The sequence below is a fragment of the Nomascus leucogenys genome, chromosome 7b (genome assembly GCF_006542625.1).
Source record: "Nomascus leucogenys isolate Asia chromosome 7b, Asia_NLE_v1, whole genome shotgun sequence".
Classification (NCBI taxonomy): Eukaryota; Metazoa; Chordata; class Mammalia; order Primates; family Hylobatidae; genus Nomascus; species Nomascus leucogenys.
The window spans coordinates 56175123-56189676 of NC_044387.1; the positions used below are offsets into that span (position 1 = coordinate 56175123).

The 14554-nt window shown below is 47.8% G+C and overlaps 1 protein-coding gene across 1 annotated transcript in view; it reads left to right on the top strand.

Moving 5' to 3' along the window:
* The first annotated feature begins 316 nt into the window (after positions 1-316).
* ZNRF3 (zinc and ring finger 3) overlaps positions 317-14554 on the top strand; it is a 172809-nt gene continuing 158571 nt past the window's right edge. Inside the window, exon 1 of the mRNA XM_030816028.1 lies at positions 317-834. Coding sequence (XP_030671888.1) covers positions 535-834 — 300 coding nt within the window. The 5' untranslated portion in view covers positions 317-534. The remainder of the gene's footprint in view (positions 835-14554) is intronic.

The following is a 14554-nucleotide window of genomic DNA, read 5'->3' on the forward strand; positions in this document are numbered from 1 at the left end:
CGGAGCGAGGGCGAAGGGGCGGAGTAGAAACGACCGGCCGGGGGGCGGAGCGAGAATAATGGGGTGGAGCAAGACGGCGGGCGGGGGCGGAGCGAGGACGACGGGGCGGAGCGCAGACCGCGGGCGGGGGGCGGAGCTGGGATGATGGGGCGGAGCGAGGATAAAGGGGCGGAGCGCAGATAGAAACCGGGGCGGGGAGGGGCGGGGCGTTCTCGCCCTTTGGGCCCCGCCTCTCGCCTCAGGCGCGCCTGCCCCGCCTTCTCACTCCCCACGGCGGCGGCGGCGGAGGCCGAGGGCGGGGAGGGAGGGGAGAGCGGGTCACGACGCTGCCGGGGCGGGGATAACCCCTCACGTGGAGCAGATGAAAGGGCCGCGGCGCGACGGCCGGGGGAGCCGAGCTGAGCCTGCGACCCACAAAGCCGCCGCCGCCGCCGCCGCGATGGGGCTGTGAGGCGTGAGCCCGCGTTCGGTCCTCAGCCGGCCCGCGACTATGCCCGGCCGCGCCCGCCCTCCGCGCCCTCCCGCCGCAGGACCATGAGGCCGCGCTCGGGCAGGCGCCCAGGGGCCCCGGGCCGCCGCCGCCGCCGCCTCCGCCGCCGCCCCCGCGGCCTCCGGTGCAGCCGCCTGCCGCCGCCGCCGCCGCTGCCACTGCTGCTCGGGCTGCTGCTGGCGGCCGCGGGGCCCGGCGCGGCGCGGGCTAAGGAGACGGCGTTCGTGGAGGTGGTGCTGTTCGAGTCCAGCCCAAGCGGCGACTACACCACCTACACCACCGGCCTCACGGGCCGCTTCTCGCGGGCAGGGGCCACGCTCAGCGCCGAGGGCGAGATCGTGCAGGTAGCTGCCCGCCGCCCGGGCCCCGCGCCGCCGCCGCCACAAGATGGCTCCGGGGGCTGCGCCCGCCGACCCCGCCGCGGGCTGCCTGACTGGCGGGCGGGCGGGAGGGGTGGCCGAGAGGCCGGCGGCATCCCTCCCCTGCGGGCGGGACGCGGCCTCCGGGGCGCAGCCGCGGGGGGCGAGCGCACGTGGGGGCTGGAGCTCCTGTGAGCCCCGGGGCGGGAAGGCGATCCTGGGCCCGGCACCCACGCTGGGGCGGCCCTCTTGGCCGGTTGGGTATTTAGGTCTGCCTCAGGTGGAAGTCCCGGGAACTACCTGTTGAATGCCAACTTTGAAAAGACAAGTGATGAGGGATGGGGTGGTTCGTTTCAGGTTGCAGGCTTTGCTTTCCATCCATGCATGTTCTTTTTGGGTGCGGCCAGGTTTGTCTGAAGGGCTGCACAACATCGGGTTCTTCCCCGGAACCTGCCGCCCGCCTCACCTGGGCGCCGCTGACCCTTCTGCGGGGCTCTGGACAAGCAGCAGCAGGCAGGGGAGGAGGCGGAGCTGGTCGAGGAGTGGGGATCGGGGTTTCCCTGGAGTGGCGATGGAAGGCAGCCCTCGCTGCGTGCCTCACATTACAGAGGGTGGGAGGGATACCGCCTGCCCGTCCCTCGGCCAAAGACTAATGCGAAGGGCCTACAAATGGGGAGATGGGGTCTCTCACTGACAGGGCCTCCACCTTGGACCAAGTGAAAGAGATCTACATTCCGAAGCTGGTTAGGGAGAGCTTTAAGCTGTGCCTACTCTTTGGAGGAGGGACTCTCAACTGAAGCTTCTGCGGATGGTTAGCTGGGTGGATGTCTTCCCGCTTCCTTGGCCATGATTTTATCAACTTGTTACTAGACAGCCAGCGCACTAATGGCAGTTAATATGCGCGCCTCGGATGGGGGCGATTTGTAAAGGTTGGCTTGTCTTTGAACCTTTGGGGTTATCGGATGTCTGCAGGGCCTAAGCTTTGTCGGCCTTCTGTGCTTTACTCTTGGGTGAGTTATGAATGAAAAGAAGGGGACTGCGTGGAATGATTGCATAGCAGCCCACAGCGTAGACAGCCTGTTCCGTGGTGTCCTTTTCCTTCCTTGGGTGCAGACTCAAAGCCCTGCCTTCATAGGACAGGGAGAGCTGTGCAGCTTGACTCCGTAGAGGTGTGCCCTTACAAAGCTGGAGGAGGTACCCAGGCCCATGCGATTAATCAGCAGCATTGCCTTACCGGGCTCTTATCCCCATCTGAAAACTTCTGTGGGGTAAATAGAAGAGGAAACTCCTTCATTGAGCCCTTTGACTATCTATGTTAATGCTTTTGGACTTAAAGAAATGTAATTATGATCTTTATAAGTTTTAGAGATGATGCTTTGCTGAAAATTCCTAAACATTTAAGTCTTGCTCCTTGGTAACTTCTTGTCTTTCTTCGAGGCTTTCATTGTGCCCTGATGGTTTTAGAAATGTTTGATTTACAGCCTTCTTAAAAAGAAAAAAAAAGACGCTTTAGCGTGGCACTTGACTTTTTGAAGGAGACTTTTGAAGTTTGCAGTTTTTATCTGCAATGTTTTAACGTGTCACTCTTTCTCAACAGTAGTTTTTCTGGTGAGCGAGCTATCCATTATGAGGAGTGTTATGCTTTGGAGATAATCTTGGGTTCACCATTTAATACAAAATTAGCAGTTTAAACACCATTTGTAACTATTTTATCCTTGTGAGTAGAGAGATAATATGTGAATTTGGCAGAAGGAATCTATTCTCTTCTGAAACTTTTTGAAGTGCTTATCTCTTTTGTAGTCCATTAGCCTAGCCAAAAAAAAAAAAAAGTCAATAGTTGCTAAGTAAAGTGACTTAAATGGTATTTAATAAGTTTACCTGTTAAGCAATCACTAATAGGTGTCCTTAATTCCCTTATAGCTGCAGTAATGTTGGTGAGTTTATCTGAGCTGTCTGAATAGTCATTTCATGGTGCACGTCGTATCTTTAGTAGCTTTATTGTGGTGGCTGACTTGTTGAACCTCCCTGTTTCTGCGGACAGAGTGCAGTGTGGCTTTCAGGGATGTGTGTATACAAAGGCTAGCATGCCTTTATGAGTTCTGCAAATACTGTTTGATTGAAGGAATTGGTGTGGACCTTGTCTGGCAGCCCTGAAAAAGTTTTTTGTAAGGAAGGCTGATGTTTTAGGGCCGCTGAGAGGGAATATAACATTTTCTTTTGGTGAGAAATGAGAAAGCAGAAGGAATAAATTGGTGTCCAGCTTTGGATTAATCATATTTTCTAAGTAACCTGAACTTTTCAAAACCTCCTTTTATTTACTGTCTTTAAAAAAACCTCCTTTTGTTTACTATCTTGAAAAACCTGTATAAGCTTTAGAGATGATTCTGTGCTGAAGATTCCCAAACATTTTATCCACAGTCTTCAAGAATAGTTTGAATCTTAACTCTTGCTCATTGTAACTTCTTGTCTTTCTTTGAGGCTTTCACTGTGCCCTGGTGACACAATCTCATTGAACTTTTCAAAACTTCCTTTTATTTACTATCTTAAAAGAAAATAGTAGCCAGGCATGGTGGCTGATGCCTGTAGTCCCAGCATTTTGGGAGGCTGAGGCAGGAGGATTGCTTGAGCCTAGGAGTTCGAGACCAGCCTGGGCAACACAGTTAGACCTGGTCTCTACAAAAAAAAAAAAAAAAAGTAGCCCAGCATGTTGGTGTGCACCTGTAGTCACAGCTACTTGAGAGGCTGAGGTGGGAGGATTGCTTGAGCGTGGGAGGCTGAGGTTGCAGTGAGCCATGATTACACCACTGTACTCCAGCCTGGACAACAGAGCGAGACTCTCTCTCAAAAACAAACAAACAAACAAACAAAAACTGTTGATTTGCTGCTTAGTGTTTTATCATCTCAGAGCAGAGTTCATTTTCCTATAACTAAAGCTAAATAGTAGCACTATAGCATTGCTTTTGTTATTTCCACTGGGGTTCTGTAGCAGTATTATTCATGGTTTAGGGGAGAAAAAACCTGTTTAGGAGTGTCACCTTTAAGAATTCTAAGATAAGAAATTGGTTTGTATTACTGATTTTTAACCCCCCTCCTTATTATATGCCAATGAAGAGTGTGTGTGTGTGTGTGTGTGTGTGTGTGTGTGTGTGTGTATGTATATATATATTTGTATAGTAGATACCTTATCATAGTCTGGTTTGCCTAGATAATTCTAACTAGAGTACCTGTTCAGTCATTTCCATGGGTTAGGGTGTGGGAAGCCTAGTTAAGAATTGTGTCAGTTTGTCAGTGTCAGAGAGAGAGAGACAGTGCAAGAGGGAGGGAGGTAGTAATTCAAACCTTAGGATTCATCATCAGGAATCTTGGTTCTTCTCCTTTGCGTTTTAGGCTTAAATAACTATCCCAAGGTCACCAGTGTAATCTGAATGAAGAATTTTTTTTTTAATGTCTCCATCTGTGAAAGTTGTGGTGAAAACAATTTGTGGGTATGAAATGCTATTAGTTGCTTTTATTATCTTACGCATTTATGCATTGTTAAAGCCCGTTTGCTTGTAAGAGTGTCAGGCATACAGTTTGAATGCTGGAGAAATTAATTACACTTCTCCTGTAGTTCTGAAGTGTGGGACTTTAAAGGGTTCTTAGACACATTGATATATATTTCATCTTTGAACCAATTTGTTGCTGTTAATGAGATCATTATCTGAAACTTTCAGACTTGGCTGTGCAACTCACATGGTTGGTGATGTTAAATAAAGGCCCGATTAAACACTGGCTAGTGGTATGTGGATTGGTTAAACAAAGAAAATTTGCATTGCTAGAGATGAAAGATTGTTTTAAAGTGGAAATTATTTTTTTTTTGCTTGAAGTCAAATATTTAGAAAAGCTTGAGAAATTCATTTGTAGAAGGAATCTGAACGATAGGTTCTGTGTAACTTTAAATACAGCCTTTCTGGATCCTAGGTTAAATGCTGAATGGACTTGAAAACAGAGAGAAGCTGAGGACATTTAAGAACTAAGTCAGTTCCTTAGCTATTAGGGGTGGGTAGAGAGCTGGGTGGTGGGTTAAAAGGGCTGATCAAGGTCCTTAAATATCCGATGTTAAGTAAAGGTATCACAGAGAGTAATTTTAGGAAACTAATTCCTCTGCTTTGTTTCCCTGTCAGTGTGCTTCTGCAGTTTAGCATTTGATCAAACACTTTCTTTTCATCTCCATTTTAAGTTAACTTAACAGGCCTGCCTCTAAAAATTGACTTGGTCTAATAGAACAATTGTGTGCTGACAGCTGACCTGGATTTAGACAGAAAGCGATTGCCTACTGTCTTCTCAGATAGGCCTTCATAGGTTAAAACCAAGCATTTGATTCAGGGGGAAAATTGGGGCTGTATTTTGTGACGTTATACATTCTTAGAGCCTCTTATTTTCTGTTTTGTTCCCTGAGATCTCATGGGAGTTACTAGTACAATTCTGAATAGGAATGAAGATGGGAGTTCAGTGTAGAGCTGTAGATTAAAGGGAAGGCAGTGATGGTTTCCTCTTATTTATACACAGCATTGCCAAGCATGTCATGTTTTGGTTCATCTCATCCTGACACTAACATGCCATTAGCAACTATTGTTAACCCATTTTACAGAGGAGAAAAACCGAGGCTGGGAGAAGCAAGTTGACTTCTCTAACTTCACATGGCTAGCAGATGACAAACCTGGATTGAAACCCAGGTCTGGCCGGGCGCCGTGGCTCACGCCTGTAATCCCAGCACTTTGGGAGGTCGAGGCGGGTGGATCACAAGGTCAGGAGTTTGAGACCAGCCTGGCCAATATGGTGAAACCCCGTCTCTACTAAAAAAAAGTACAAAAAAATTAGCCAGGCATGGTGGCACATGCCTGTAATCCCAGCTACTCAGGAGGCTGAAGCAGGAGAATTGCTTGAATCCGGGAGGCGGAGGTTGCAGTGAGCTGAGATCACACCACTGCACTCCAGCTTGGGTGACAGAGCGAGACTCCGTCTCAAAAAAAAAAAACAAAAAACCCAGGTCTGCCTGGCTTGCTTGTTCTTGTTTTTGCCAAATGAACAGAACTTGGCTGGTTAGGATTTTGCCATTAATTCAAGTCTAATTTTTAACAACATATAATATAGGGGTTCTTAACCTGAGGGTCACAGACTTTCAGAGATAGTCCATGAACTCCTGCCAGTGCATGCATATTCTTGTCTATGGGCAGTTACAACTTTGCCTCTTCCAGGGTTCTATGATGTGTCCCCTCTATACCCACAAGGAAAAGGGGAAACTCTAATCTAGTAGAGCATTGAATAGTCCATTACCAAGAGTTTGAGTGGGGTTCAGGCTGACAAGAGTTGTATAGAAGAAGTCTATAGGTCTGGGTGCCTCCATCGAACATATTTATTTCGTAGACATCTATCACAGCCCTATTCTGTACCAGACACTGTATTGCTGTTGTCTTCTGGAGTTCAGTCTCCTATGGAGACAGACACCTGCATGGATAAATGATAATTCTTACCAAATGGGTTTCTCCACCGAACTGAGCCCTTAGGCCCTAAGGCATCCATTGTCTATAATGAATTAACTTCCCTCCTGTGCACTGTGCAGCATCCTTGGGAGAAGAGAGAATATAGTTACTCAAAGACTTTCCTGCGTTTACATGGCAAAGTGTAAGAACGTGACACTCTGAATGCAGGATGTGGGAAAGCAGAGTATAGTTCCTTTTCATAGTTCATTGAAAAATGAAACGGAGCACCTGTCGCTGTTGAAACGCCTAAAGAGCAGCTTCTCACACCTTCCCTTGTGGACCTGGACCCCATGGGGTCTGTTTTTGCTCATTTCTGGATCCACCCCCTGGGTTCCCACTGCCTGCTATGCATGAGGCACTCAGTATTGAATGAATAAATGATGGAGAGTGGACATCAGGCAGGCAGTGGGTTTTATGGATTATTTATGCTTTACTTGATGAGAACAACTTGCTTTGGCTTGGCTAATAAATTCTGGGATTATCCTTCCTTTTTGGTTGTTATTTCCAGAAACTTGCTTGGATGGAAAGGATGGCTCTCTCTCTGGTTCCCATAGACCCACTGGTATTATAATACCGGGTTGTATGAAAGTGATCTGGCCAGGTGTGGTGGCTCATGCCTGTAATCTCAACACTTTGGGAGGCCGAGGCAGGCAGATCACGAGGTCAGGAGATCGAGACCATCTTGGCTAACACGGTGAAACCCTGTCTCTACCAAAAATATAAAACTTAGCCGGGTGTGGTGGCGGGGGCCTGTAGTCCCAGCTACTGGGGAGACTGAGGCAGGAGAATGGTGTGAACCCAGGAGGTGGAGGTTACAGTGAGCCGAGATCACGCCACTGCACTCCAGCCTGAGCGACAGAGCAAGACTCCGTCTCAAAAAAAAAAAAAAAAAAGAAATCTGTGTGGGGTGTTTATATTCCAAGGCAGGGTACCTGGCATAAGAAAAGTCTGAAGGTGTTCTTTTCCTGATGAAACTGAGTATTGACAAAGCCTTAAAGTGGATAGGTTATGGAAGGAAAGAATCTTGAATTTCCAGTGTCCCTGGGAGTAACAATAAGGGATTGGCATTCAGTATCATCATTAACCTAAATATATGCCATGTGAAAAACTTTGCTACTTGCTTGCTTTCTCTCTCTTTCTTTCTTTCTTTTCTTTTTTTTTTTTTTTTTGACAGGGTCTCACCATGTTGCCCAGGCTAGATCACAGTGGTAAGATCATGGCTCTGGCTCACTGTACTCTTGGACTCCTGGGCTCAGGCAGTTCTCAGGCCTCAGCTTCCCCAGTTGCTAGAATTACAGGCGTATGCCACCATACCCAGCTACTTTTTATTTTTTGTAGGTATAGGGTCTGGTTATGTTGCCTAGGCTGGTCTTGCACTCTTGGCCTCAAGTGATCCTCCTGCCTTGGCCTCCCAGTGCTCTGGGATTACAGGTGAGAGCCACCATATCTGGTCAAAACTTTGCTTCTTGATGGTATTTTCCCAAGTCTGGAGAGTTTGAATTTCTAATTTGTGACATTTAAGTAAATCTTCATAATCAAAAGAACCAGATTCAGTCCTTTAATGTGTTACAAAGGGGACCGAAATCCAGAGAAATGCTTTGCTGAAGTCCACATGATAAGGTAGAGATGACCCAGGATTAGTATTTGGGTCCCCTGACTCCCAGGCTTAGAGCCTGTTACCCCCAGCGGTACCCTGGCTGAGTGTGACAGGGAACACCAGATGCAGGGCATGCTTTATGATCAGATGTATAATTGAGGAAAGCCAGGCATTCTTAAATTGTATATTGGGTTTAAGTGGTTGCTTTTCTTCTCTAATTAATTTAGATTTTGAGTCTCTCAGTCTTCCTCCCTGTCAGAGCTTTTAAAAATAGCTACTAATGATCAAGTGCTTATTGTGTGCCAGGCACTGGGCACAGTGCTTTGCTCACATTTAACAGACAAGGTAGATGGCATGTGCCAGAGAGGTAGTCACTTGTCAAAGTCACTGAGCAAGTCATTAGTGCAGCTGAGGTTCAAATCCTGGTCTGTCTGATTCCAAGCCATTTCTGTTTTCACAAGACTGCTTCACTTCACACTTTCTTATGATGAGGTTATGGGAACTGATGTGGAATTTAGAGTTGAGTTTAAACCCAAAATGATTGACCAAGAAATAAGTCTATAACGTCACCTGAGAACATCCCCTATCCTCACGAAATGTATTTCCTTCCTTTCTTTTCCTCTTCTTTTTTTTAAATCACAGAAGTCTCATTCTAACTTAGTTTTTTCCATAAAGAGCCAATCTGCCACGTTCACAAAGAGGGACCAGTGACTTGACATATATAACTGTCACTCGATGGCACTTCTGTTGTTTTCAGCTATTGGGCAAGCTGGAATGGCTGTAGTTTTCTGGCATTTAAAGGGATTTCTGGTGTGAGACACACCTCCTTCCTGTGGCTGACTTTTATAGCAATTTGGGAGTCTGCACGTCTTTCTCCAAAGAGGTCATGTCCCATGTTTGTGACCTTTCTTACTTTGCACAGTATCACTGAATCCTCCTGGTTGTTAAAACCCCCGCGAGTGCTACATGCCTCAGTTGGCAAACATTCAGTGGTGCCCCCCTGTCCATCAGAGCCTTTGTGGGGCAAGGCAGTGAACCCATGAGTAGGACTTGGTCCTTACCTGCAGGCAGCTGAGTGTAGGTGTCCAGACAGCACACGAATGGTTACCTTACAGTACAGTGGGGCATGTCCTATCTGGTAGGAAACAGCCTATAGGATACTAAAGAACACCTAGGGGAGGGAATCTGGCCCTGGTGCTAAGTTTAGACCTGTCTGTCACTGTATGAGCATTCTGGCCTTTTCCAACTCATTTTTACCTACCTTTGAGATTAAAGCTGATAACCTCTTTGAAGAGAGGTGCCTTTATACCTTTCTAACGGAATAGGAAGGAGGTAAAGAGTAGAGGTTCTTTGTTCTATTTGTAGCTTGAATGAGATGTTTTAAAATCTGACTTTCAGTGGCTCTGTTTACTCATGATAGTGTCAAAAGAATAAGGTCAGCTGGCCCATTGTGGTTCAAAGGAGAGCACTTTATTTTTATTGCCCTTAAGATGTGTTGTAAGACTTGATATTAATTTCCTCCTCTCCCCAGCAGCCAGTGTAATATAATTGTTTAGAAACTCAGTATAGAGTTTGATTCTGTGAAAATGAAGTTTGATCCTAGAATTTTGATGGGAAAACGTATGTTAGAATGGGGACTTCTGTCCTCCTGGTGCAGAAGCGCCTGCATTTAAAAAATAAAAGAGCCGGGCACGGTGGCTCACGCCTGTAATGCCAGTAGTTTGGGAGGCTGAGGCGGGCGGATCACGAGGTCAGGAGATCGAGACCACTCTGGCTAACACGGTGAAACCCCGTCTCTACTAAAAATACAAAAAATTAGCCAGGCGTGGTGGCGGGCGCCTGTAGTCCCAGCTACTCGGGAGGCTGAGGCAGGAGAATGGTGTGAACCCGGGAGGTGGAGCTTGTAGTGAGCCGAGATCACGCCACTGCACTCCAGTCTGAGCGACTGAGCGAGACTCTGTCTCAAAAAAAACAGAAAAAAAAAAAAATTAAGAGTGGGGTAGTACTCAGTTAGGTGTGTGTAAGTTCTCATCCAGCACTGTAAGAATTTGATTACAACTTAATTTTCTACTTGAGTTAATTTGGGTTTGCTATCTTGTCAGCAGACATTTATTGAATGTTTACTGTAGATACCGTATAGAGAAGAAACATAGGTTTTATGCACCCATGATATAATTTGTGCTTTTCAAATGTTATTTTTGTGATTTATTTCAGAGTTTGAGGCTGCAGTGAGCCTTGCAGGTACCAGTGTGAGCCACCGTGCCAGCTTTGGTTATTTTCTTTCTTTCTTTCTTCTTTTCGAGACAAGTTCTGGCTCTGTTGCCCAGGCTGGAGTGCAGTGGCACGATCTTGGCTCACTGCAACTTCTGCCTCCTGGGCTCAAGCCATCCTCCCACCTCAGTCTCCCGAGTAGCTGGGACTACAGGTGCACATCACCACACCCAGCTAATGTTTGTATTTTTTGTAGAGATGGGGTTTCTCCATGTTGCTCAGGCTGGTCTTGAACTTGTGAGCTCAAGCAATTCACCCGCCTTGGCCTCCCAAAGTGCTGGGATTATAGGCGTGAGCCACCGTGCCCGGCCTGACTTGGTTATTTTCATAAGATTTCTAGAATTAGGTTCACTGAGTTAAGTGGTATAAACATTTTTGAGGCTGTTGCTACATATTTTTAGATTGCTCTACAGGAGTGGTCTAGTTTATACTCCCCTACCATGTATGTTTCTACACAATAGCCCTGCTCGCAACAGAGTATGTTTTGCTCTGTTGGCCCAGGCTGGAGTGCAGTGGCGCAGTCTTTCTTGGCTCACTGCAGCTTGAAATCTCAGGCTCAAGTGATCCTTCTGCCTCAGCCTCCCAAATAACTGGGACTACAGGCATGCACCACCATGCCTGACTAATTTTTTTTTTTTTTTTGTAGAGATGGGATTTTGCCATATTGCCGAGGTTGGTCTCAAACTCCTGGGCTCAAGTGATCCATCCACCTTGGTCTCCCAAAGTGCTGAGACTACAGGCGTGAGCCACTGTGACCCACTGTATGTTTCTCAAAAAAATAAATTGTAAAAGTGAAAGTCTATATATTCCTATCATTTAGTAAATAGTAAAATACTGGCTTTTTTTTTTTTTTTTGTCTGCCATGAGGATCTGAATTATGACTAATGTCTGCACTGAAGGGAAGGTACCTGGCGTGGCATCTGGGTGCCTCCCTTGTAGGTGTATCAGAGCACGATTCAGGAGCAGCAGGTTGCCCTTGTATTCTGGGCAGGAACACGGCGTCTGTCCAGGCAGATGGCCATGCTCAGAGGCCTCACGGTGGGGACCACTGTGCTGTCGTCACACCCTGTGGCAGCAGATTGTTGCCCAGGAGGGTGCTGCTTCAGTTGCTGGTTTCTGCCCTTCCTCTTTCCTGTCGAGCAGGCTTTCTGCTTCTGAACAGGCTGGATTCAGCAAGGCCGAATGAACCTGTCCTTGAATTCATAATGACACTGTCAGTTGGTGGTAGGCAGAGATGCAAGTTGAGCCCAAGCACCAGACTCTCAGGGGTGCATCTAAGCAGCAAGCATATAGGCTGAGAACAGCTTCCAGGTATTTTGTTCGATCTCTGTTAAAAATCTAGAAAGTGTACATAAAAATGGGCTCTTCTAAAAAAAAAATTAAAAGATCTGGCATCAGTGGGTCCATAGTCCCATGAGGCAATATCCTGCCATAGTGGAGTGGCAGTTGCCCCCTTCAGCAGGGACACAGGCCCTCCAGTCACAAGTCCTTATTGCATTGCCCAGCTTACTTCCCTCACTGACAGTTCCATTTACAGATGCCTGGCCCTGTAGACACTGGAGCTGGCCATCCTTTCTGTCTCTGGAAGTTCCAAAGTTGAAAGCTTTTAACTTGTGCTTGGCGAGTCTCTTTTCTCTCCTTCCCCAACCAACCTGAGTGTGAGATGTCCATCAGTTGGACCCCATGAGTCTCAAGTTATGCTACTGAGGAAGGCCCAGCTACCCTTGATGTGACCAGAGGGCTCTTTTTGCTTTGGTGTAGGTGTTGAAGGCTGAAGTCTGGAGCCATTGGCCTGTGCCTTCAGGATCTTTGCTCCTTCTCTCTTTTTGGCTCCATGGTTTCTCAACTCTGAGACTTAACTGTTTGTGCTGAAGGGCACCTTGAAAATGCTGTGACTCTGGCCGGGCGCGGTGGCTCACGCCTGTAATCCCAGCACTTTGGGAGGCTGAGGCGGGTGGATCATGAGGTCAGGAGATTGAGACCACGATGAAACCCCGTCTCTACTAAAAATGCAAAAAATTATCCAGGCGCAGTGGCGGGTGCCTGTAGTCCCAGCTACTCTGGAGGCTGAGGCAGGAGAATGGCATGAACCCGGGTGGCAGAGCTTACAGTGAGCCAAGATCGCGCCACTGCACTCCAGCCTGGGTGACAGAGTGAGACTCCGTCTCAAAAAAAAGAAAATGCTGTGACTCAACTCTGCTTTTGCAGTGAGGGAACTGTGGGCAAGGGCATCTAGCCTTTAGTCTTAAGAGCTGGGATTAGAACTCAGAACTTGGGGTTCTCGGGGAGTGGTCTTTCTAGAATGGCATTCTGCCGTGATGGTTGAATTCCAGAAAATCTTCCATGTGCCTGTTGCTTTAGGGTTCCTGGTGTACTTTCACTTACAGTATCTTGGTTCATCCTCTCATTTGGGAGCACCTTTTCTGGATTCTGCCTCAGAAGGCTGTCTGCCAGTCAGGTGGTCTGAGACGGAGTCTTGCTCTGTCGGCCAGGCTGGAGTGCAGTGGAGTGATCTTGGCTCACTGCAACCTCGCCATCTTGGGTTCAGGCGATTCTCCTGCCTCAGCCTCCCGAGTAGGTGGGATTACAGGCGCCCACCATCACGCCTGGCTAATTTTTATTTTTATTTTTATTTTTTTGAGACGGAGTCTCGCTCTGTCGGCCAGGCTGGAGTGCAGTGGCGCGATCTCGGCTCACTGCAACCTCCGCCGCCCGGGTTCAAGCGATTCTCCTGCCTCAGCCTCCCGAGTAGCTGGGACTACAGGCGTGTGCCACCCCGCCTGGCTAATTTTTGTATTTTTAGTAGAGACAAGGTTTCACCATGTTGGCCAGGATGGTCTCGATCTCTTGACCTTGTGATCCGCCCGCCTCAGCCTCCCAAAGTGCTGGGCTTACAGGTGTGAGCCACCACGCCTGGCCTCTATATTTTTAGTAGAGACAGGGTTTTGCCATGTTGGCCAGGCTGGTCTCAAACTCCTGACCTCAAGTGATCTGTCTGCCTCAGCCTCCCAAAGTGTTGGGATTACAGGCGTGAGCCACTGTGCCCGGCCTGAGAATGCTTTTCTTTGTACCTAATTTGTATACTTTTCCTTAAATGCATTTGACATTGTGTGTTTAGCACCTTTATGGGATTTCTGGAATATCGCTGGGTACCTGGAGACTTGGCATCTTTTCAGAAAGTACCTCAGTCTTGGAGTAGGTGGTGAGCAGACAGCTAATGGCATGTAAAGAATGTTGCAAGCTTGACTTGCAAAGCTATTTCAAAATTTAAATAAAGGTAGCTTGTGGCTGAGTTGAAGGGAAATGGTGGTATCTTCAAGACAATGCTTGGCTTGCTCTGCCCCTTGCTGACGTCCCTCTTCAGGCCTGATGCTGCCCAAGCTGTTTCCCTGTCTCATTCTCTCTCTTTTGGGTTTTCTTTTTCTTTCTTTATTTTTAAAAGAGACCAGGTCTCACTATGTTGCCTAGACTGGACTTGAACTCTTGGGCTTAAGCGATCCTTACGTCTCAGCCTCCCGAGTAGCTGGGACTATGCAGACATGTGCCACTACAGTCGGCTCTCACATTCTCTTTCTTCCCATCAGTTCTTCCCTTCCCTTCAGATTCATCCTTCTGAAGTAGTCTTTGATCACATCAGTCTCTTGATCAAAATCTTTCGTGGCGTCCTGTTGCTTACTACTGAGCTGTGTGAAGAGGTGACCTAGCTGCCCCAGTCTCTCATTGTTGCCTCTGGGAGGTGGGCCTGTGTGTTGCTGTCCTTGTTCCTGAATGGGTCCTGGGCTTTCCTCTCTTGGTGCTTTTCTTTCTTTTTTAGGGGGGTCAGGGAGACAGATCTCACTCTGTCACCCGCCCAGGCTGGAGTACAGTGGCGTGATCTCCATTCACTGCAAACTCCGCCTCCCGGGCTTAAGCAATCCTCCTGCCTCAGCCTCCTGAGTAGCTGGGACCACAGAAATGCACCATCACGCCTTGCTAATTTTTGTATTTTTAGTAGAGACATGGTTTCACCATGTTGCCCAGGCTAGTCTTGAACTCCTGAGCTCAAGCGATCCACCTGCCTCAACTCCCAAAGTGCTGGGATTACTGGCCTGAGCCACCGCACCTGGCCTGTGCCTTTCCTTTTGGAATTGCCTGCTGCAATACGTGTCTTCACCTCCACATTTTCAACTCCCATCTTTGCTTTCCACTGTCTTTCCTATCCCAACTCCTTCCATCTGTAGCCAAACTTTCAGTCCTTCCCATGAAGCTTTTTCCTGGGTTCTACCAGTGTGTTCCTTTGAACCAGAGCACTCCATCTCCCTATTGTCTTGGATGT